This window comes from Podarcis vaucheri (genome assembly GCF_965113315.1).
Source record: "Podarcis vaucheri genome assembly, chromosome: 17".
NCBI lineage: Eukaryota > Metazoa > Chordata > Lepidosauria > Squamata > Lacertidae > Podarcis > Podarcis vaucheri.
Window position 1 is genome coordinate 35,906,003 of NC_138755.1, and position 24,107 is coordinate 35,930,109.

General features: G+C 52.5%; 1 protein-coding gene across 2 annotated transcripts in view; it reads left to right on the forward strand.

Moving 5' to 3' along the window:
* Positions 1–4,336: 4,336 nt before the first annotated feature.
* LOC309521846 (stimulated by retinoic acid gene 6 protein-like) overlaps positions 4,337–24,107 on the forward strand; it is a 39,492-nt gene continuing 19,721 nt past the window's right edge. The window contains exons 1-3 of one of the 2 annotated variants that reach the window (XM_082204898.1): positions 4,337–4,465; positions 23,349–23,421; positions 23,509–23,609. In XM_082204898.1, coding sequence (XP_082061024.1) covers positions 4,449–4,465; positions 23,349–23,421; positions 23,509–23,609 — 191 coding nt within the window. In that variant the 5' untranslated portion in view covers positions 4,337–4,448. The remainder of the gene's footprint in view (positions 4,466–23,348; positions 23,422–23,508; positions 23,610–24,107) is intronic. The other variant, XM_082204897.1, reaches the window with a different exon arrangement.

The following is a 24,107-nucleotide window of genomic DNA, read 5'->3' on the forward strand; positions in this document are numbered from 1 at the left end:
GTTGTTGGACTACAACTCCCATAGCCCTGACCACCAGCCATTCTGGCTGGGGCTGATGGGAAATGGAGTCCAACAACACCTATGGGGGCAGAGGTTCCCCATCCTTCACATCACATGTATGCACTTTTACCAGTGTATTATTCTTATGTAAGGTAGGGGAACTCATGGTCCACAGCTAGTGCTGGATTTATGTATAGGCTAAGTAGGCTGAAGCCTAGGGCCTCTAAATCTAGGGGGCCTCACCAGCCCTCCCACTCCCCAGTGCCCAGCGGGCAGTCTCCTCCTCCCAAAATTGCAAACCCAATACTTCATGTGAGGGCAGGACTACTTGGGCCTCTAAATCTAGGGGGCCTCGCCAGCCTGCCCGTGCCCCAGTGCCGCAGTCTCCCCTCTCCCAAAATTGTAAACCCAAGGCTTCATGCAAGGGCAGGGCAACTCAGGCCCAGCAACTATTAGACTAAGGGCTAGCCAGTGGGGCCCAGTTTGAAGCAGTGGGGCACAACTTGATTTTTTTTTTGTAGGGCCCCAGTTCACAGCCAAAGTCTGCAAAATCTTATAGATATAAATAAAATCCATCTAGTGCAGGGGCCCCCTTAGCAGTGGCCCGTGGGGCCCAATTTGGCCCAATTGCTCCAATTGCCTTAAAGTCAGCCCTGATGAGACTGTGCAGGGGTTGGACTGACAAGCCCTGCACCTTCTAGGTCCCTGGTGTCACCATTCAGAGTACAAACTCAAGGGCTTGTTATGGAAATAAAGGGGGCACTTATTGATAATCAGTTTTGTCACCTCTTCCCCCCCAAACCCTGAGACAATGAGCCCAGCCACCTTTTATTCACAGTCGCATAAGCACTACACTACAGCATGGCCATAAACCTGTACGTTCAACCGCTGAAATATACACCCAATATGTAGCAATGCAGATTTATGTTACTGCTTTATGAATGAATACTGTGTTTTATGAATGGACTCTGTATTTTGTGAATTACCTAAGAGCCACCAATAGGAAGCTCTAGAATCTGACAGCTAACCAATTGGGTACTACCAAACAGTGACCCCTATTGCTGAAAGCAGGTAACCAGCAGGGAATGTTTCAGCTCAGCCTTTGCACTGTTGACTGAACATCCCCTGCTGTGCAGATAATGGAGAAATCTTGTAAACTGTATCCTGTAAAGGTGGCGTTTCCCTTTTGCATTAACACTCAGGCACAGTCAACATTAGTATTTACAGTCTTTATTACATATATACAAAAAACAATTACACTTCATAATTATGCGCCCGAACCCGTTGAGTCAGATTCAGGGAGTGGCTTCCCACGATTCCCGTGCCAACAAACTAGGAGTGGGAATTTTGTGAGACATCTTTAATCCTTACGTTTCATTTCCCTCCTTGTCTGTGCTGATTTGAAAGCCCCCTCCCTTCCTGAGTCTGAGCTTCCTTCCTGAGCCTCTGAGTGGTTGCAGCATCTTTGAACCCCTGTTCCACCTCTTCTGTCCATTGCTTCTCTGAATCATCCCTGACATCTCCCTTCTGGCATCCTGGTCAACTCATTTACGCTGGTGTAAACCCTGGTGTACCAGAAGAACAGAATAGAAGCAAATAAAATCCGCTCATATGTCAGCAACTGATAAGACTTGTTCTTCCAAAGTCTTCCTAAATTATAAAGCTCCAAAATGCAGGCCAAAAGGTCTGGGAAGAGTGAGGCATACAATGGGCACCACCAGTGAAAAGGCCCTGTTCCGTGTAGCTCCTGCCCTGTCATTTGATAGAGTGCCCACTTGCCCTTCTTCTTGACATGGAATGCTCTCTAGTGGAGTCTCCAGGTCCAGTATAAAGACCATAAGAAGGGAGAGCAGGGACCTTGAAGTTCCCAACAGCTGTTAATCAAGCAAGCACACAGGTCACCTTTGTTACAGTCAAGATGCCTATGTCCTGGCCAGGCCTGCACCCAACCTTGTTTTTGCACAATCTTGTTTGTCCTCTGTAACCAAAATTATATTATCAACATATAGAAGAAGAAGAAGAAGAAGAAGAAGAAGAAGAAGAGGAGGAGTAGGAGTTTGGATTTGATATCCCGCCTTTCACTCCCTTTAAGGAGTCTCAAAGCGGCTAACATTCTCCTTTCCCTTCCTCCCCCACAACAAACACTCTGTGAGGTGAGTGGGGCTGAGAGACTTCAGAGAAGTGTGACTGGCCCAAGGTCACCCAGCAGCTGCATGTGGAGGAGCGGGGACGCGAACCCGGTTCCCCAGATTACGTGACTACCGCTCTTAACCACTACACCACACTGGCTCTCAGAAAAGTTGTTTTCCTTCATTTGCAAGGAATCGTACAAAACAAAGTGGCACTAATAAAGAAAAGTTCCAGGGTGGCAACAGAAAGCAAACTAAACATGCATTTGCAGTTCATCAAAACTATCCAGCAATATCAAGTTATAGGAAAACTGGTGCTATTAACAGTAATCCTTCTAGTTTGTTAATTGGTTTGGCTATGAGTTGGCTATGAGTTGGTTAATGGTGAGCTATGAGATTCAGGTGAGGGTCAGATGCCTTGTCAATCCCAGCAGGTATATAAGAGGACGACCCAGCCTTTTGGAGGAAGGCGAAACAGGAGTGTTACACATGTTTCCTGCAGCACACATGTTATTGATAGCCATGATATATGGTAAATGTAAAGACTATGGGGTTGCGGTGCTCATCTTGCTTTCGGGCCGAGGGAGCCAGCGTTTGTCCACAGACAGCTTTCCAGGTCATGTGGCCAGCATGACTATACCACTTCTGGTGCACGGAACACCGTGACGGAAGCCAGAGCGCACAGGAACGCCGTTTACCTTCCCGCCACACCAGTACCTATTTATCTACTTGCACTGCTGTGCTTTTGAACTGCTAGGTTGGCAGGAGCAGGGACAGAGCAACAGAAGCTCACCCCATCACAGGGATTCGAACCGCCGACCTTCTGATCGGCAAGCCCAAGAGGCTCGGTGGATTAGACCACAGCACCACCCTGATCCTATGATATATGGATGCAGATGCAACACCAGTGAATACCTGTCAGGGCAATTTGGGCTGGACATTTTAGGTGTAAAAGGGAAGTGTGCCTCCAATTTGTTTTGGGGTTTGTGGAGAGGGACAATGAAAAGTATTGTTGCACCTGAAAGCACTTAAGAAAGCTATTATGGCATAAACTATCATGGCTTAAAATCCCAGATAGACTGAAAATTTAAAACAACTTCAAAGCTTCATTTATACCATCAGTAACCTTGATACCCAGCCAAAATGTCCTTTGCGGCTGCTTAGCGACCGCATATCAGAAAGGATACGTTTGTGTGGACCTTTCTTCCTACACAGGCTAAGAACAAAAAAGCAGGATAGGAACCAGGTGTGACGATCATGCTGGAACCATGATGCAAGCCGTTTGGACTTTGCTACTTAACACTGGGCCTACATAATGGATCTTCTCATGCATGTGAAGAGGGCAATATGGAGAACAACCTGGATTTTGGCAATGGATGCTGCTGCTTTGCGATCTCTATAAAAGCATTTATTTCTCTGTTCCAATCCAGAGAAGGCAACACTCCAAAACACATGTCTGTAGCACCGTTTTCTCTTCTGCCTGGCTTTTCCCCTATTTCGGATGTCTAGCCAGGCTCCTTTGCATTTGTGACTATCAGGCTTCATTAATGTGTGGCTCCAAAATTCCGGATCCACTCCCCCCAAAAAATCTGACGCAAAGGTTTTGTGCTAGTCTTGTGCCATTTTGTTCTGCAACACCTACATTTTGTGCCATAGGGATACCCCCAAACTCAACCTTGTCCGATTGCCAACGTGGAGTGTTATTTGGTGCCATTTTGTGCGACATATCCTGCTTTCCGCACTGCCCCCAAACTGTCTTGTCTTGACACACAGAGCATGTCTTGACACACACAAAAGCATGTCATGACATGACATGATTGTTATGTTCTGTCATGACGCACAAGGCATGTCACAACATAAGGCACATCATGTGTGTCATGACGTGCCTTGTCTATCATGCCATGGTGGACATGTAATGACATGCCTTGTATATCATGACATTACCTTCATTGTTGTACATTGTCATTTTGTTGACACTGTTCGAGTGGGCTGCGTGATCACCTCTGTTAATTGCTGCAGCGGTGTCAGTAATTCAGGAAACTTCTCAACAGGCAGGCTGCAGGATATGCAACATTTTCTTTATGCTCATATGAAGTAAATATTTAACCCGATGTTTGCTTTCTGTCCATGGCAAGCTCAGTGGGCGTTGCAAACTGACACAGGCTTCCCTTCGGAATCCCAGGGAAAATCCCAGGGAAGACTGCACTGCACAATTCCTGCTGGAAGAGAAGGAAGGCAGAGAGAAACATACCCGGATCCCTGGAACGTGAATAGTTGTGCTTAGATGTGCCTCTGGAATTGAGTGCAGAATTGCTCAGCATGGCCGCTGAGGCATGGTAAGTTTGAGCGGGGAAGTATTAGCTTGGGGTGCATTCTCCTGCCCTTAGTAATTCTGGGTTCTAGATAACTCCAGTATTGAATCAACCGCAACCCATGAGAAGACAGAGCTATGCATTCCCAAATAAGAATAGGATCCTTTGCTTCATGGTTGCCTGTTAATGCTGTTAACAGAGAAATCTGAGGGCTCCTTTGGACAAAAAGGAGCCAGGAATACTAGAGCAAAACGGCAGCCAGTAGGCTTGGTCTTTATTGAAGACTGTCACGATAGGACTCCAACCTACCACCAGGTGGAACAAGATGGAAGCCCCGAACAAAAGAGCCCCCAAACTTTTATTAGCTGCTAATCCCCATGTTACCCCCCCCCCAACTACATCACGGTTACATCATGAAAGGGGAGGTCTGGTGGCAGTAATCTGAGCATCCTGGACCCTGCCCCATGGTTCTCCTTGCCCTCCACCAAACACCCATCAAGTGTAACGAAAAGGATATTTACATTTCCCTGTTTCCCAGCCAAGTTAATCGCGCCTGTCAGAGCTGCTACCAGGTCCCAGCTCACATAGGACCACGCCACACAGCGTCCACTTTAAAAGAGTCTTTATTGAGTTACAGGTTTCATTTCCGAACTGCAGCGTGCAGCTCTACACCTTCTGCCCTAGGTCGGCGAAGACCCATCTGAGTCCCCGCCTCTTGCACACCAGCTTAATACCCTAGCCTTGCTCCACCTCCTTCGCCTCTCCCTACGTCTCTGGGTCCTTCTGCCCCCCTGGGACTCCTCCCTTCTACTCTCCTCTGACGCTGACCCCCCTGATCCTTCCGCTTCCTTTCGGCGGGCTTTGGGACCTGGCTCACTCTCCGGGCTGCTTACTGCTCCAGCTTCCGCTGCATTTGAACTTGGCGCGCGCGCCCAACTCTCTACTTTCCTCTTGACCGTTGCCTCGCTCTCTGAGGAGGGCGTGACCACCCCTGACTCGTGCCCTCCCTCCTGCTGACGGCCTCCGGAACCCGATGCCTGGCTGCCTTCCTCCCTGCTGCTCTCAGTCTTGAGCGTGGGTCCCGACTTCCAGCTGCTGCTCTCTGAATCTCCTCTGTTCCCTTCCTCCTGGGGTGTCCCCCCGGATCCCCCCCTTGCTCTGCTCACTGGGGCTCCCTTTTGGGAGTCCTCTGACTCACTGCTTAGGCTTGGAGATCTCGGTTCGTCATCATCACTCATTCTCCCTTCGGCTTCCTCCCCCTCGCTCTCTGTTTCCACCCTTCTCTGCGTCTCTGCTTCTGAACCCCTGACATCCATCCCCCCCTCGAAGCCCCCCCTTCCCCCCTCCCCGCTGTCAGGTGTGGGTGCTGGGCGCTCCATCATCATGGGAGGGAATGCTGGATACAGGTCGCTCCCCGTGGGTGGCCGCCAACTGAAGACCTCCGAGTCTTCCCCCTCGCGGTCGTCGACGTTGACTTGTTGCTCTTCCATCTCTGTACCGCCGTGCTCGAACCCGAGGTCCTCCCCGAACACGTCCATGTCAGTCTCTGCGTCGGTCGCTCGACCTGGCCTCTCCAGCCACTTCCTGCGCCATTGCTCCTCTGGTCGATCGTCCCACCAATACGAGTTGCCTGATGCCGAACCTGCCGGTGAACCTTCTGGGGAACGGGTGCTCCGTGCGGGTTCCCCTTCTGAGTCGAATCCATGGAACGTGCTGGAAGAAAGTGTGGGTGTGAACAACCAGTCGTCGAAGAAGCTCGCTGGCATGGGTTTGTGTGGGAAGAGGGCATGAAACTCGTCCTTGAGCAGGGGTTCCTCCAAAGCGTAGTCTGGTACCCAGCTATTGGCGCTGGCCCGGGTGCCCTCTCTGGCTAAGAGGTATTCGACTCCCTCTTCCCCCCATCTGGAGTCCAAAATCTCCGTGACCTCGTTGATGTGGTCCTGGTGCTTCACCTCCCGCGTCTCCGTCCGTTCCCGGAGCGGACTTGGCGCCGTCCCTGGCTCCTGGAACCTGTGAGGTGCCTTGTAGGGAGTGAGCACCGACCTGTGGAACACCGGATGCATTCTGGAACCCTCCGGCAGCGCCAGTCGGAAGGCTACCGGGTTGATCTGCGCTTCGACTTGGTACGGACCGATCTGCTTGTGCCCCAACTTCTTCTTGGCAAGTGACCTGGTCGGCACTGCGTGGGCTGCCAACCAGACCCAGTCTCCCACTTGGATCACTTCGCCAACCCGCCTGTGCTTGTCAGCTTGCACCTTGTAGGCGTGCTTAGCTAGCTCCAGCTGCCGTCTGAGTTGATCGTGGACCGCCTGCAGCTCTGACGCGAACGCGTCCGCCGTCTGTGGTTCTCCTTCCCCCACTCTCTCCAGTCCCGGGAAGGTTCTGGGATTCCTCCCATTGTTGGCAAAGAACGGCGTCACTCCTGTGGACACGTGCTTCGTGTTGTTGTAAGCGAACTCGGCTAGCGGCAGGTAATCCACCCACGTCGCAGGCTGTTGATTGGCATAGCATCTCAGGTACTGCTGCATGATGGCATTGACCCTCTCTGCTTGCCCGTTGGTCTGCGGGTGTCTTGCTGATGCCAGATTGACCTTGACATTTAGAAAACCCATCAGCTTCTGCCAGAAAGACGAGATGAACTGGCGTCCGCGGTCGGACAGGATAGACCGTGGCAGGCCATGCACTTTGAACACGTGATCTATGAACAGTTTGGCGGTTTGTTCCGCCGTGGCCACCTTCGCACACGGAATGAAATGTGCCATCTTGGTGAACAAGTCCACCACCACTAGCACAGCTGTCTTGCCTCTCGAGCTGGGTAAATCCGTCACAAAGTCCAGGGCCACCCTCTCCCACGGTTCAAACGGTGTTTGCAGCGGTTCTAACAGTCCCGCCGGTGGTCTGTGTACCGGCTTGGCCCTCTGGCAGGTGTCGCACCTCGCGACGTAGTCCGCGACCTCTCCTCTCAGCCTGGGCCACCAGAAGTCTCTCGCGACTAATTCCATCGTTTTCTCTGTGCCAAAGTGACCGGCCGTGGGTGCGTCGTGCAACTGTTGCAGTACCTTGGCGCGAAGGTCGTCTCCTGGTACATAGACAGCCCCTTTGCGTAGGAGCAAGCCGTCCCGCACCTGGAACTCGTCCGTGGTAGCCGTGCCTCTGAGCAGTTCCGCCATCTTGTCTTGCGCGAATGAGTCGTCCCGCAATGCACGTCGCACCGCATCCAGGTCTACTGTAGCTGAGGCACACGCCCACGCCGTCGGTGCGAAGATGTGCATGGCCGCCGCTGGCGTCACCTCTTCTAGGTATTGCGGTTTTCGGGACAGTGCATCCGCCATGATGTTGGTGTCGCCTGGGACGTACTCTATTCGGAAATTGAAGTCAGCAAAGAACTCCGCCCAACGTATCTGCCTCTGGTTCAGGAACTGAGCCGTGCGCCAGTGCTCCAGATTCTTGTGGTCCGTGCAGACCTGCACCGTGTGCTTGGCGCCGATTAGGAAGTGCCTCCACGCCTTGAAAGCTGCATGAATGGCCAGCAACTCCCTGTCCCAGATGGTGTAGTTCTGCTCCGACTTGCTGAGCTTTCTGGAGTAGAACGCTCCCGGCCGCCACACCCCCTGCGGGTCTCGCTGCAGCAGGACAGCTCCCACGGCTCTGTCTGACGCGTCTGTCTCTACCCTCAACGGTTTACAGGGGTCGATATGCAGCAGTTGCTTCTCCGATGCGAAGAGATGCTTGAGCGCTTGAAAGGACCGTTCCGCCTGCTCCGTCCAGATGAATTTCTTTTTTTTGGAGCTGAGCGTGTCCGTAATTGCTGCCGTCTGCATCGCGAACCCCTTGATAAACTTGCGATAGAAGTTGGCGAAGCCGACAAACCGCTGGACCTCCTTCCGGTTGCGCGGGCTCTTCCAATCCAATACCGCACGAACCTTGGTGCTGTCCATGGCTATCCCCTTGTCCGACAACTTGTATCCCAGGAAATCCACCTCCGTCGTGTCGAACTGGCACTTCTCCAGCTTGGCGTACAGTCTATGTTGTTGCAACCTGCTGAGCACCTCCCTCACGTCTCGGTCGTGAGCTTGCTGCGAGTCAGAGAAAATCAGGATGTCATCCAGGAAGCAGACGCATGTCTTGTAGAGGAGTCCCTCCAACACGTGATGCATAAAAGCTTGAAAACAGTGAGAGCCATTTTGTAATCCAAAGGGCATAACTCTGTATTCGTAGGTGCCCAGCGGTGTGAACATGGCCGTCTTCCACTCATCGCCCTCCCGCATGCGGATGAGATTGTACGCCCCTCGCAGGTCCAACTTGGTGAACACGCGTCCCTTGCGCACCGTCGCGAGGAGGTCGTCAATCCTGGGCATGGGGTAATCAGACGGTTTGGTCATCTGGTTCAAAAGGCGGTAGTCCACAACTAGTCTTTTTTGGGGCGTGTCTTTCTTTTTCACGAAGAAAACGGGACTGCCCCCCACTGCCTTGGACTCTCTGATGAAGCCACGCTCCAGATTATGCTCGATGAACTGTTTGAGTTCCTGCATTTCATCTTCAGACATGGAGTATAGCCGCCCCTTCGGCAGCGTCGCCCCCGGTAGGAGGTCAATCTTGCAGTCATATGGCCGGTGAGGGGGTAGCTTGTCCGCCTCCTTCTCGCAGAAGACCTCCAAAAAGCTCGCGTATTTGTGGGGGACCGCTTGCAACGTTCCCAACTGCAGTTGTGATTCCTCCTCCTCTCCCTCCCGTCGGGGCAGGATGCAGTGTTCTGCGCAATAAGAGGAGCCGAAGATCAGTTGTCTCTGGTACCAAGCCAGTGTCGGACTGTGCCTGTCCAGCCAACTCATGCCCAACACAATGGGCGTGTCCGACAGTTGGGTGACATTAAAACTGATGACTTCCCTGTGGTTGCCAAGGCGCATCACCATCGGTGGCGTCTGCTTCACCACCTGCCCCCCTAGCAACTCTCTGCCATCCACTGTGACGACTTGCAGGGGCAGAGTGGCAGGCAATAGCTGTATAGCGTGCTGCTCCACAAAGCTCTGCGCTATAAAGTCTGCGTTGCTTCCAGAATCCACAGAAAGCGGCACTTCGATAGTGACGCCGTCGGGTAGCTGGAGAGATGCTGTGAGCTGCACTACTGGTTTGGGTGGGAGGGGATCCGTGGGTTGCAATATCGCTGGGGACTGCTTCACAGATGCGTCTGGCTGGGCCCCAGTGCCTCCGTCTCCAGCCAGACATCGTCGTTTCCCTGCTGTGGTTCTCCTTGCTGCGTTGCTGCAGTCACCATTGCTGAGGCTGCAGTGTGCTTGTGGAGCCTCCGGGGACACTCCTTCGCCAAATGGCCTGGATCCTCGCAGATGTAACACTTCCTGTTCCCTCTAGGAGGCTTCGCTTTCACTGCTGCCGGTGCTAGGGCTCTGGCTGCTGACTGAGCCCTTGCACCTCCAACCTCCATCGGTTCCCCTCCCCCTCCTGGCGGAGGTGTGGATTGCGCACGCGCTGCTTCCCTCGGAACGAAAGAGAAACTTCTCGCTGCTTCGCGCCCTCCACGTCCTTCATCTCTGCACCATGGACGTTCTTCCAGCCTCACCCCCACAGTCAGTGCCCTTTGGACCACCTCCTGCGTGCTTCGGGGCCTCTCCCCCCTTGCAATTTCATCCTTAACCGCAGAACTTAGACCCTCCCAGAAGAGGTCTCTGACAGGGGGCGAATCCCGATCCCATTCTAAAGCACTGACCAGCGCAAAAAATCGGGCGTGATACTGCCGGACGCTCGCCCTCCCTTGTTTTAGTCCATGAATCTCCCGTCTGGCAAGATCCACATCAATAGTAGACAAAAAACACGCATCCATCGCTTTGATAAAGGCATCTGCATTCTGAAGCGCCGGATCTTTATCCCTCCACAAATTGCGCAGCCAGGCTTTGGCATCCCCATGCAAATGGGACAATATGAACCCCACCTTCTCTTCCTCATCTCTAAAGTCTTTTGCCAGCAGTTGCAGTGCGCACATTACGTCTGCTCTAAAATTAGGGTACTGTTGCAAAGTCCCATCGAAGTGAGCCACAAGCCCTCCTGCTCTCCGTGCCAATCCCACGCCCTCCGGTCTGGGTCCCGGTTGCCCTTGCTTAACAAGCATTTCAAACCTGGCGTGTAGGTCTCTGTAGGCGGCTGTAGTCTCCTCCTCCCGTTTCTTGGAAGCCAATACCTCTGAGGACAACTGGGTCACTGCCTCTTGCAGCGCGGAGATCCTCTGTTCTTCCGTCATCTTGCTAACCTTTGTGAGCTTGCTTACAGACACCCCTCTTCCTCCCCTAGCGGCTTCTGCTCCCGCTGCGAGGTTTCAGGTTTCTGAAGCTTTGATGAGATGGGTCTTACTGTCAGAGCTGCTACCAGGTCCCAGCTCACATAGGACCACGCCACACAGCGTCCACTTTAAAAGAGTCTTTATTGAGTTACAGGTTTCATTTCCGAACTGCAGCGTGCAGCTCTACACCTTCTGCCCTAGGTCGGCGAAGACCCATCTGAGTCCCCGCCTCTTGCACACCAGCTTAATACCCTAGCCTTGCTCCACCTCCTTTGCCTCTCCCTACGTCTCTGGGTCCTTCTGCCCCCCTGGGACTCCTCCCTTCTACTCTCCTCTGACGCTGACCCCCCTGATCCTTCCGCTTCCTTTCGGCGGGCTTTGGGACCTGGCTCACTCTCCGGGCTGCTTACTGCTCCAGCTTCCGCTGCATTTGAACTTGGCGCGCGCGCCCAACTCTCTACTTTCCTCTTGACCGTTGCCTCGCTCTCTGAGGAGGGCGTGACCACCCCTGACTCGTGCCCTCCCTCCTGCTGACGGCCTCCGGAACCCGATGCCTGGCTGCCTTCCTCCCTGCTGCTCTCAGTCTTGAGCGTGGGTCCCGACTTCCAGCTGCTGCTCTCTGAATCTCCTCTGTTCCCTTCCTCCTGGGGTGTCCCCCCGGATCCCCCCCTTGCTCTGCTCACTGGGGCTCCCTTTTGGGAGTCCTCTGACTCACTGCTTAGGCTTGGAGATCTCGGTTCGTCATCATCACTCATTCTCCCTTCGGCTTCCTCCCCCTCGCTCTCTGTTTCCACCCTTCTCTGCGTCTCTGCTTCTGAACCCCTGACAGCGCCCTTTTGTTTTCATCTCGGTTTGTTATTTCTGGAATGGCTACCTGTCTGGCACTCAGGTATCAGGATGCCAGCGATTATCACTCAGGCAGAGGGGCTGCTGAGTAGCTGAGCTCACATGTCTATATGAATTAAAGTTTTCCAGTGAGCCAGTACATAGATACATTTATCAGTGAATTCTTACATTTGGTATTGTGCAGCAAAGGCCCTTTGAACAGATAGGAAGAAACTGTGGTGAAGTGTTTTGTGGGGACAAATCACAAAAGTCACAAAAGCGATTGTGCTGGTTTTGGTAGTGGGCTGCATGTGCATGATATCTGCTGGAGGGGGAAACCCCCCCAAGCTATACATAAATTCCTGCAACAATGCTAAAGTGGGGGAAATTGAGGTCAGTTGCAGAGTATCACCAGTCAATGGGAGAAGGGGCATAACTACCATCTCCTACCCTCTGAGTGTCCCTATTTTCCAGGGTCAGCCCTGGAATTACAGAAGCCATCCCAGCTTCCAATTTGATCTCAGAATGTCCCTATTTCCCCCACCAGTGCCACTACCACCGAGCTCAGAGAGGAGGATGAATTGGCGCTTGTCTTAAATGGTGACAGCAGCAGCTATGAGAGAGCACCCTGTTGCCTCTCCACAGCCACCGTAGCTGGCCTCCTCCTTTGGGCAGCGGGTAGTGGTTGCTGGAGAGCAGGTGAAGAGGAAGAGAGGCTGCCACTGACATGGCCCACCCTTGCCAGACGTGCCACCTCTGAGATGCAGGGAGAGGGCAGGGCCACCATGGGCAGAAAAGGGGGGGGGAGAGGAGAGGAGCACAAGGAGTTTTGAATATATATATATTTAAAAAAGAAGCCATAAAGAAGGCTGATTGCCGAAGAATTGATGCTTTTGAATTCTGGTGCTGGAGGAGATCAAACCTCTCCATTCTGAAGGAAATCAGCCCTGAAGGACAGATTGTGAAGCTGAGGCTCCAATACTTTGGCCACCTCATGAGAAGAGAAGACTCCCTGGAAAAGACCCTGATGTTGGGAAAGATGGAGGGCACAAGGAGAAGGGGACAGCAGAGGATGAGATGGTTGGACAGTGTTCTCGAAGCTACCAGCATGAGCTTGACCAAACTGCGGGAGGCAGTGGAAGACAGGGGTGCCTGGCGTGCTCTGGTCCATGGGGTCACGAAGAGTCAGACACGACTAAACAACTAAACAACAACAACATTTTAAAAAATGCTTTGTACACCTGCGTCTAATCTTGCCCCTTTCTAAAATTCCTTTAATAATAATAATAATAATAATAATAATAATAATAATATTAATAATATTTTTTATTTATACCCCACCCTTCCCAGCCAAGGCCATAAAAACAAGTTGAATGAATACAACTTAAAAACAAGATTAAAATACAACATTAAAATATTGAAACATTAAAATATTAAAATGCAGCCTCATCGCAGGAGGAGAAAGGAAAAAGAAAGAGGGGGAGGGAATCAAATTTATTGGTGTGCGGTGTTCTTTTTTTAAATCTACCAGAGACTAAAATTAAATTAAATTAGGGCGTTTCTCAGGATGGTGGAGCGCACATGTGCTGTGTCCTGTGGGTGAAGTGGCGGCAGCCCTTCTTCTGATAGGAAATGCTCTGTGGGGAGGGGGGACGGCGACAAAAAATGGGGGGTCAAATAGAGGGTCAGTTGCTGGATGTATGTGTGTGAAAAATGTCCCTATTTTCATCTGAGGAATGTTGGAGGGTATGCAATCTATTTCTCCCCTGCAAATGCTCTCCAGGAATTAGCCAGACTGGCGGAGAAATAGATGAGTTGGGGGCATATGTTAGGACGAATCAGTGGATGAGTTTAAACAGTTACCTCCCACTGTTGATTGTAACAGGGAGATCTGGAAGCAGGTTTGAGAGTCCCTGCTTTTCGAAGCAACGCTCTCCGTCCCTCCTGTCCTCTTCTTATTTAAAGGTAAAGGTAAAGGGACCCCTGACCATTAGGTCCAGTTGTGGCCGACTGGGGTTGCGACGCTCATCCCGCTTTATTGGCCGAGGGAGCCGGCGTACAGCTTCCGGGTCATGGGGCCAGCATGATTAAGCCAGAGCAAACCAGAGCAGCGCACGGAAACACCGTTTACCTTCCCGCTGGAGCGGTACCTATTTATCTACTTGCACTTTGATGTGCTTTTGCACTGCTAGGTTGGCAGGAGCAGGGACCAAGCAATGGGAGCTCAGCCTGTCACAGGGATTCGAACCGCTGACCTTCTGATTGGCAAGTCCTAGGCTCTGTGGTTTAACCCACAGCACCACCCGCGTCCCTCTTCTTATTTACACACTTCCAAATCTGTCTCCTGGCTTGTTGGGTGGGGCAGCATCAAATTGTGTGGTTCGTTGGGAAAAGTACTGTGTGCTTTTGGTGGTGGTTTGCTTGTTTGCTGGCGACACACAATTTCTTCCCTTGAAATCTCCTACCTTGTAACTGTGGAGCTGCATGGTCTTCGATGGGTTATTCTTCACATGGGACTGCCTGCATGCCCCGGGGAGGACCTTAAGGTCCTTAGAGGTCCCAAGTTGCAAGGTTGTTAGATTGGTCTCAACTAGGGCCAGGGCCTTTTCAGTAGTGGCCCCGACTTGGTGGAACGCTCTGCCACAAGAGACTAGGGCCCTGCGGGACTTGACATCTTTCCGCAGGGCCTGCAAGACAGAGCTGTTCCCCCTGGCCTTTGGTTTGGACTCAGTCTGACACTTATGTTTCCCTCCCCTTATGGTTTTGATCTATGGGCTACTAATAAAATGAGGCAGTGTCAGGGGTTCAGGAGCAGAGATGCAGAGAAGGGAGGAAACAGAGAGTGAGGGGGAGGAATCCGAAGGGAAAATGAGTGATGATGACGACCCGAGATCTCCAAGCCTAAGCAGTGAGTCAGAGGACTCCCAAAAGGGAGCCCCAGTGAGCAGAGCAAGGGGGGGATCCGGGGGGACACCCCAGGAGGAAGGGAACAGAGGAGATTCAGAGAGTAGCAGCTGGAAGTCGGGACCCACGCTCATAACTGAGAGCGGCAGCAGCTGGAAGTCGGGACCCACGCTCAAGACTGAGAGCAGCGGGGCGGAAGGTAGCCAGGCATCGGGTTCAGGAGGCTGTCAGCAGGAGGGAGGGCACACGTCAGGGGTGGTCACGCCCTCCTCAGAGAGCGAGGCGACGGTTAAGAGGAAGGCAGGGAGTTGGGCGCGCGCGCCAAGTTCAAATGCAGAGGAAGCTGGCGCAGCAAGCAGCCCGGAGAGGGAGCCGGGTCCCAAAGCCCGCCGAAAGGAGGAGGAAGGAAGTGGGGGGTCTTCAGCGTCAGAGGAGTCTAGGAGGGAGGAGACTAGGAGGAGCAGTGGGACCCAGAGACGCAGGGAGAGGCGTAGGAGGTGGAGCAAGGCTAGGGTATTAAGCTGGTGCGCAGGGGGCGGAGAGTCAGACGAGACTTCGTCGACCTAGAATGGAAGGTGTAGAGCTGCACGCTGCAGTTCGGAAATGAAACTTGTAACTCAATAAAGACTCTTATAAAGTGAACGTTGGCGAGCGTGGTCCTGTGTGAGCTGGGACCTGGTGGCAGCTCTGACAGTAAGTCTCGTCTCAAACTACCAAGAAGTTCCAGGCGCCTGAAACACCGCAGCGAGGGGTGAAGAGGGGTGCCTGGACTCAAGCTCACAAATCGGCAAGCATGACGGCAGAACAGCGAATCGCAACTCTGCAAGAGGCAGTGACACAATTAAACTCAGAGATATTAGCATCCCGAAAACGGGAGGAGGAAGCAGCGCTCGCCTACAGAGATCTCCATGCCAGGTTTGAAGCGTTTACCAAGCAGGTACAAACGGGACCCAAGCCGGAGGGAGTTGGGTTGGCAAGGAGATCAGGAGGTCTTGTGCAGCATTTTGATGGGAACCTGCAACAGTACCCCAATTTTCGAGCAGATGTGCTGTGTGCACTGCAACTGCTGGCAAAGGACTTTAGAGATGAGGAAGAGAAGGTGGGGTTTATTCTATCCCATTTGCATGGAGATGCTAAAGCTTGGCTGCGCAATTTGTGGAGGGATAAGGATCCAGCGCTTCGAAGTGCGGATGCCTTTATCAAAGCGATGGATGCCTGCTTTTTATCTAGCATAGATGTGGATCTTGCGCGACGAGAGATACATGGACTGAGACAAGGGAAGGCGAGCGTGCGCCAGTACCACGCCCGCTTTTTCGCACTCGTCAGCGCTCTAGAATGGGACAGAGATTCGCCCCCAGTAAGAGATCTTTTCTGGGAGGGTCTGAGCAACCCGGTGAAGGACGAAATTGCGAGAGGGGAGAGACCCAAGAGCACGCAGGAGGTGGTCCAGAGGGCGCTATCTGCGGGAGTACGGCTAGAGGAACGCCCATGGGCCAGGGAGGAGGGGCGTAGTGGGCGCGAAGCAGCGAGAAGTTTTTCCTTCGTTCCCAGAGAAGCAGCGCGTGCGCAATCCACGCCTCCGCCAGGAGGGGGAGCAGAACCTATGGAGGTGGGAGGTGCCAGGGCTCAGTCAGCGACCAGAGCCCTAGCACCGGGTGCAGGCAAATCTAAGACTCCTAGAGGGACCAGGAAGTGCTACATCTGCGAAAGTCCTCAACACTTGGCGAAAGAGTGTCCCCAGAGGAGCCTGAAGCACACTGCGGCCGCTGCTAAGGTGGAAACAGCTACGCAGCACAAAGAACCTCTGCAGGGAAACGACGATGTCTGGCTGGAGACAGAAGTACTGGGGCCCAGCCAGACGTATCAGTGAAGCAGTCCCCAGAGATCTTGCAACCCACAGACCCCCTCCCGCCCAAACCGGTAGTGCAACTGACCGCATCGCTCCAGCTGCCCAATGGACTCACGATAGACGTCCCAATCACGGTGGACTCTGGGAGTAATGCAGATTTTATGGCGCAGGATTTTGTGCAGCGACATGCTATACAGCTACTGCCTGCCACTCTGCCCCTGCAAGTCGTCACGGTGGATGGCAGAGAGTTACTAGGGGGGCAAGTGGTGCAGCAAACGCCGCCAATGGTGATGCGATTGGGTAACCACAGAGAAGTCATCAGCTTTAACGTCACTCAGTTGTCGGACACTCCCATCGTCCTGGGCATGAGTTGGCTGGACAGGCACAGTCCGACGCTGGCGTGGTACCAGCGACAGCTGATCTTCGGCTCTTCTTATTGTGCTGAACACTGCATCATACCCAGAGAGGAGGGAGAAGGGGAAGATTCGCAGCTACAGTTGGGGACGCTGCACACAGTTCCCCACAAATACGCGGACTTTTTGGAGGTCTTCTGCGAGAAGGAGGCGGACAAGCTACCCCCTCACCGGCCATATGACTGCAAGATTGACCTCCTGCCGGGGGCGAAGCTGCCTAAGGGAAGGCTATACTCCATGTCTGAGGACGAAATGCAGGAACTCAAACAGTTCATTGATCATAATCTGGAGCGTGGCTTCATCAGAGAGTCCAAGGCAGTGGGGGGCAGTCCTGTTTTCTTCGTGAAAAAGAAAGACACACCCCAAAAAAGACTTGTAGTTGATTACCGCCTCTTAAACCAGATGACCAAGCCGTCTGATTTCCCCATGCCCAGAATAGACGACCTCCTCGCGACTGTGCGCAAGGGACGCGTTTTCACCAAGTTGGACCTACGAGGGGCGTACAATCTCATCCGCATGCGGGAGGGAGATGAGTGGAAAACGGCCATGTTCACGCCCCTGGGCACCTACGAGTACAGAGTCATGCCCTTTGGATTACAAAATGGCTCTCACTGTTTTCAAGCTTTCATGCATCACGTATTGGCGGGGCTCCTCTACAAGAAGTGCGTCTGCTTCCTGGATGACATCCTGATATTCTCTGAATCGCAGCAAGCTCACGACCACGACGTGAGGGAGGTGCTGAGGAGGTTGCAACAACATAGACTGTACGCCAAGCTGGAGAAGTGCCAGTTCGACACGACGGAGGTGGATTTCCTGGGATACAAGTTGTCGGACAAGGGGCTGGCCATGGACAGCACCAAGGTTCGCGCGGTGTTGGATTGGAAGAGCCCGCGAAACAGGAAGGAGGTCCAGCGGTTTGTCGGCTTTGCCAACTTCTATCGCAAATTTATCAAGGGGTTCGCGATGCAGACGGCGGCCATTACGGACACGCTCAGCTCCAAGAAAAAGAAATTCGTCTGGACGGAGCAGGCGGAGCAGTCCTTTCAAACGCTCAAGCGTCTCTTCGCGTCGGAAAAGCAACTGCTGCATATCGACCCCAGTAAACCGTTGAGGGTAGAGACAGACGCGTCAGACAGAGCCGTGGGAGCTGTTCTGCTGCAGCAAGACCCTCAGGGGGTCTGGAGGCCGGGAGCGTTCTACTCTAGGAAGCTCAGCAAGTCGGAGCAGAACTACACCATCTGGGACAGGGAGTTGCTGGCCATTCATGCAGCGTTCAAGGCGTGGAGGCACTTCCTGATCGGCGCCAAGCACACAGTGCAGGTTTGCACGGACCACAAAAATCTGGAGCACTGGCGCACGGCGCAGTTCCTGAACCAGAGGCAGATACGTTGGGCAGAGTTCTTTGCGGACTTCGATTTCCGAATAGAGTACATCCCAGGAGACACCAACATCATGGCGGATGCACTGTCCCGGAAACCGCAATACCTAGAAGAGGTGACGCCAGCGGCCGCCATGCACATCTTCGCACCGACGGCGTGGGCGTGTGCCTCAGCTACGGTAGACCTGGAGGCGGTGCGGCGTGCGTTGCGGGACGACTCATTCGCGCAAGAGAAGATGGCAGAAGTGCACAGAGGCACGGCTAACACAGACGAGTTCCAGGTGCGGGACGGCTTGCTCCTACGTAAAGGGGCCGTCTATGTGCCGGGAGACGAACTTCGCGCCAAGGTACTGCAACAGTTGCACGACGCACCCACGGCCGGTCACTTTGGCACGGAAAAAACGATGGAATTGGTCGCGAGAGACTTCTGGTGGCCCAGGCTGAGAGGGGAGGTCGCGGACTACGTAGCGAGGTGCGACACCTGCCAGAGGGCCAAGCCGGTGCACAGACCGCCGGCGGGACTGTTAGAACCGCTGCAAACGCCGTTTGAACCGTGGGAGAGGGTGGCCCTGGACTTTGTCACGGATTTACCCAGCTCGAGAGGCAAGACAGCTGTACTAGTGGTGGTGGACTTGTTCACCAAGATGGCACATTTCATTCCGTGTGCGAAGGTGGCCACGGCGGAACAAACCGCCAAACTGTTCATAGATCACGTGTTCAAAGTGCATGGTCTGCCGCGGTCTATCCTGTCCGACCGCGGACGCCAGTTCATCTCGAATTTCTGGCAGAAACTGATGGGTTTTCTAAATGTCAAGGTCAATCTGGCATCGGCAAGACACCCGCAGACCAACGGGCAAGCGGAGAGGGTCAATGCCATCATGCAGCAGTACCTGAGATGCTATGCCAATCAACAGCCTGCGACGTGGGTGGATTACCTGCCGCTCGCCGAGTTCGCTTACAACAACACGAAGCACGTGTCCACAGGGGTGACGCCGTTCTTCGCCAACAATGGGAGGAATCCCAGAACCTTCCCAGGACTGGAGAGAGTGGGGGAAGGAGAACCACAGACGGCGGACGCGTTCGCGTCGGAGTTGCAAGCGGTCCACGATCAACTCAGACGGCAGCTGGAGCTAGCTAAGCACGCCTACAAGGTGCAAGCTGACAAGCACAGGCGAGTTGGCGAAGAGATCCAAGTAGGAGACTGGGTCTGGTTGGCAGCCCACGCAGTGCCGACCAGGTCGCTAGCCAAGAAGAAGTTGGGGCACAAGCAAATCGGTCCGTACCAAGTCGAAGCACAGATCAACCCGGTAGCTTTCCGGCTGGTGCTGCCGGAGGGCTCCAGAATGCATCCGGTGTTCCACAGGTCGGTGCTCACTCCCTACAAGGCACCTCACAGATTCCAGGAGCCAGGGACGGCACCGAGTCCGTTCCGGGAGCGGACGGAGACCGGGGGGGTGACGCAGCAGGACCCCATCAACGAGGTCACGGAGATTTTGGACTCCAGATGGGGGGAAGAGGGAGTCGAATACCTCCTAGCCAGAGAGGGCACCCGGGCCAGCGCCAATAGCTGGGTGCCAGACTACGCTGTGGAGGAACCCCTGCTCAAGGACGAGTTTCATGCCCTTTTTCCACACAGACCCATGCCAGCGAGCTTCTTCGACGACTGGCTGTTCACGCCCACACTTTCATCCAGCACGTTCCAGGGATTCGACTCGGACGGGGAACCCGCACTGAGCACCCGTTCCCCAGAAGGATCACCGGCGGGTTCGGCGTCAGACACCTCGTATTGGTGGGACGATCGACCGGAGGAGCAATGGCGCCGGAAGTGGCTGGAGATGCCAGGTCGAGCGACCGATGCAGAGACTGATATGGACGTGTTCGGGGAGGACCTTGGGTTCGAGCACGGCGGTACAGAGATGGAAGCGGAACAGGTCAACGTCGACGACCGCGAGGAGGAAGACTCGGAGGTCTTCAGTTGGCGGCCAACCACGGGGAGCGAACTGTATCCGGCATTCCCTCCCGTGATGATGGAGCACCCAGCACCCACACCTGAAAGCGGGGAGGGGGGGAGGGGGGGCTTCGAGGGGGGGATGGATGTCAGGGGTTCAGGAGCAGAGACGCAGAGAAGGGAGGAAACAGAGAGTGAGGGGGAGGAATCCGAAGGGAAAATGAGTGATGATGACGACCCGAGATCTCCAAGCCTAAGCAGTGAGTCAGAGGACTCCCAAAAGGGAGCCCCAGTGAGCAGAGCAAGGGGGGGATCCGGGGGGACACCCCAGGAGGAAGGGAACAGAGGAGATTCAGAGAGTAGCAGCTGGAAGTCGGGACCCACGCTCATAACTGAGAGCGGCAGCAGCTGGAAGTCGGGACCCACGCTCAAGACTGAGAGCAGCGGGGCGGAAGGTAGCCAGGCATCGGGTTCAGGAGGCTGTCAGCAGGAGGGAGGGCACACGTCAGGGGTGGTCACGCCCTCCTCAGAGAGCGAGGCGACGGTTAAGAGGAAGGCAGGGAGTTGGGCGCGCGCGCCAAGTTCAAATGCAGAGGAAGCTGGCGCAGCAAGCAGCCCGGAGAGGGAGCCGGGTCCCAAAGCCCGCCGAAAGGAGGAGGAAGGAAGTGGGGGGTCTTCAGCGTCAGAGGAGTCTAGGAGGGAGGAGACTAGGAGGAGCAGTGGGACCCAGAGACGCAGGGAGAGGCGTAGGAGGTGGAGCAAGGCTAGGGTATTAAGCTGGTGCACAGGGGGCGGAGAGTCAGACGAGACTTCGTCGACCTAGAATGGAAGGTGTAGAGCTGCACGCTGCAGTTCGGAAATGAAACTTGTAACTCAATAAAGACTCTTATAAAGTGAACGTTGGCGAGCGTGGTCCTGTGTGAGCTGGGACCTGGTGGCAGCTCTGACAGGCTGCATTTTAAATTATATTTTAACCTGTATTAATTTTTTTTATTTTGTAATTTTACTGGTGTTAGCCATCCTGAACCCGGCTCTGGCCAGGGAGGGCGGGATATAAATAAATAAATAAATTAATTATTATTATTATTATTATTATTATTATTATTATTATTATCGTCATTCATGTTTGGGAGCATTATTTCTTCCCTCTTTGCCAGCCCTGCAATGCTGCTCATCATAATATCAAGTTGAAATGGCTCTGGTTGGTTTACAGAGCTTTGAAGAGGGTTCTGACTGGAGAAAACGAAAAAATAGTACCAGGTTCCTCCCAACACTGTCAATAAGATTAGCGTTTCATTATCTTGACCTTTGCCTGTCTCTCAATGGCACTTTGCAGATGTTTAACTTCAAGGAATGTTTTCTCCTGTCAGTAGAAGCAGAAAATGAAAGAGAATCAGGAATGGCGGTTTATTGCAGAAAGGGGAAAGATGAAAATAGTCTGTTTCTTCATATATACATAAAAAGGCAAAGCTGTCATTGTACAGCCTCTCTCTCTCCCCCCCCCCTCCCGCCCCGATTTTTAGTGCTGCATCACAATCCTGGATTTGCATGAAGTCAGGGGAGGGGAGGGGAGGAAAACAGAAGGCAGGTTGCACAACTGCAGTGAGGAGGGAGATAAGCTGAGAGGAAAGCAGCGTTTTTCAACAACAGCAGAGGTTTGAGTAAAGCACGGATGGAGAGACACTGAGGGGGTGTGGAAGTTTGAATACAGTGAGACGGGAGTTGGGGAAAGCCCTGTTATGTCAGCATTTTGGTGTTAGCTGCTGTGTTGTACCCATCTGTGCTATTCCTCCTTGTTAAATGAAAACAAAAACCCCTCAGTGTCCCTCAATCCCTTGAAATAAAAAAAATTAAGGTCTTATTTGTTGTTGTTTAGTCGTTTAGTCCGGCTCCTCGTGACCCCCTGGACCAGAGCATGCCAGGCACTCCTGTCTTCCACTGCCTCCCGCAGTTTGGTCAAACTCATGCTGGTAGCTTCGAGAACACTGTCCCACCATCTCGTCCTCTGTCGTCCCCTTCTCCTTGTGCCCTCCATCTTTCCCAACATCAGGGTCTTTTCTAGGGAGTCTTCTCTTCTCATGAGGTGGCCAAAGTATTGGAGCCTCAGCTTCAGGATCTGTCCTTCCAGTGAGCACTCAGGGCTGATTTCCTTCAGAATGGAGAGGTTTGATCTTCTTGCAGCCCATGGGACTCTCAAGAGTCTCCTCCAGCACCATAATTCAAAAGCATCAATTCTTCGGCAATCTTTATGGTCCAGCTCTCACTTCCATACATCACTACTGGGAAAACCAGAGCTTTAACTATACGGACCTTCATATATATAATAAATGTACCAAATGTACATACGTAAATATATAAACCACATGTCTGAAGCAGCATAGGAAAAACAGCCCTGTAACCATTTTTTACTCCCAAACTGACCAAATGTTTGCTCTGCAAAATCAAATGGAAAAGCCTCCCCATTGTCTTTTCCTTCACAAATCCTGTCTTAAGGGTATGTCTGTGTATGAATAGGGTGAGCCTGTGACCTGGCTCAGGAACTACGGCAAGTATTTATCATTACAAAAGACTGGCCAGGCTCCCCAGGGTATCCAATCAAGTAAGCATTAACAGGTAACTTGCCAGACAGGAGGTAAACAACCCACTAAGATTATGAGGTAAACAACCCACTCGGATTTCTGCTGTAGTCCACCCTTCTGTGATGTAGGTATGATGTTTTTGGGGGTGGTCTTGGACATCAAGGTGGGCAATTTAAAATGTCTATATAAGGGCAGACACACCTTTGTTCTGGGTCCTCCTCCTTCTCCTGCGTGTGAGGGGAGCACCCTGTTTCAACAGTTCAATAAAGATCAGGCTTACTAGCTGCTTTGCTTCTCAATATTCTCTGGTTGGCCTCTGTTCTTATCTCCGACCGATGGAGAACCTACAAAGGACTCTCTATAAGGGCTCTTGTGTCCCCCATAAGGGAATAAGGGCAGATTTTCATTTATTACAATCTACATTACTCAAACCCACCCATGCAGATTGGAGACATCTGTGCATTACCTGTCTTTTGGCAGCCAAGTAGCTTCACCTGCTATTCTCATTTTTTCTATGTAGTCCAGACACAATCTAGATCTATTGCCTATTTGATGCCCCTGAAAATGGTTTCTTGAGCAATTTCTTTCCAAAAGCATAAGCTTAGCCATTGTCGAGATTTTCTCCAGCTCCAGAGCTTATGAAACAACTTTAAGGGAAATGGAATCTTCATCTAGCTTTCAGATAATTTTTTAAATCTACATTTGTGTTTCCTGAGCAGGCCATTGAAAAATGAAACCTGCACAAGTTCAGTGGATATGGAACTCTTCCTGCATTGTTCACTTCTTCCATCGGTAAGTTGAGTAATCTGACTGCCAACTCGCAATTGGGTGGTAGTCTGTCCCTTGACATGTCTGCATTCATTTCCCCCCTTCTTGTAGATTGCCATCATTGTGGTGCTGTCCTGCCTTGAAAAAAGAGCTAGGAGAAGCCGGCTAGATGAAAAATGGCCTCTTCTCAACAGGAGATGTGGAATTGTCATGTGAGTCTCCCTGAAAGGCACTTTGCTGTGGTAACCGTAAACCGGTCACAATAAGACCATTGCCTCAGAGCACCTTTGGCCACTGGTTCACAGCAAAAGGGTTTAGGCTGGAGAAAGAGGAGTGCAGAAAAGTTGGCAGAAGAACTGGTGTGTGTGTGTGTGTCCCCTGTATAATTGCTTTATTTCCCACTGGTTAATTCTTTTACCAACACTAGTTGTATTAATAATAATAATAATAATAATAATAATAATTATAATTATAATTATAATTATTTATACCCCACCCATCTGCCTGGGTTTCCTCAGCCACTCTGGGTGGCTCCCAACAGAATATTATTAATAATAATAATACAGTGGTACCTCGGGTAACATACGCTTCAGGTTACATATGCTTCAGGTTACACACTCCACTAACCCAGAAAGAATGCTTCAGGTTAAAAACTTTGCTTCAGGATAATAACAGAAATCGTGCTCCAGTGGCGCAGCAGCAGCAGGAGG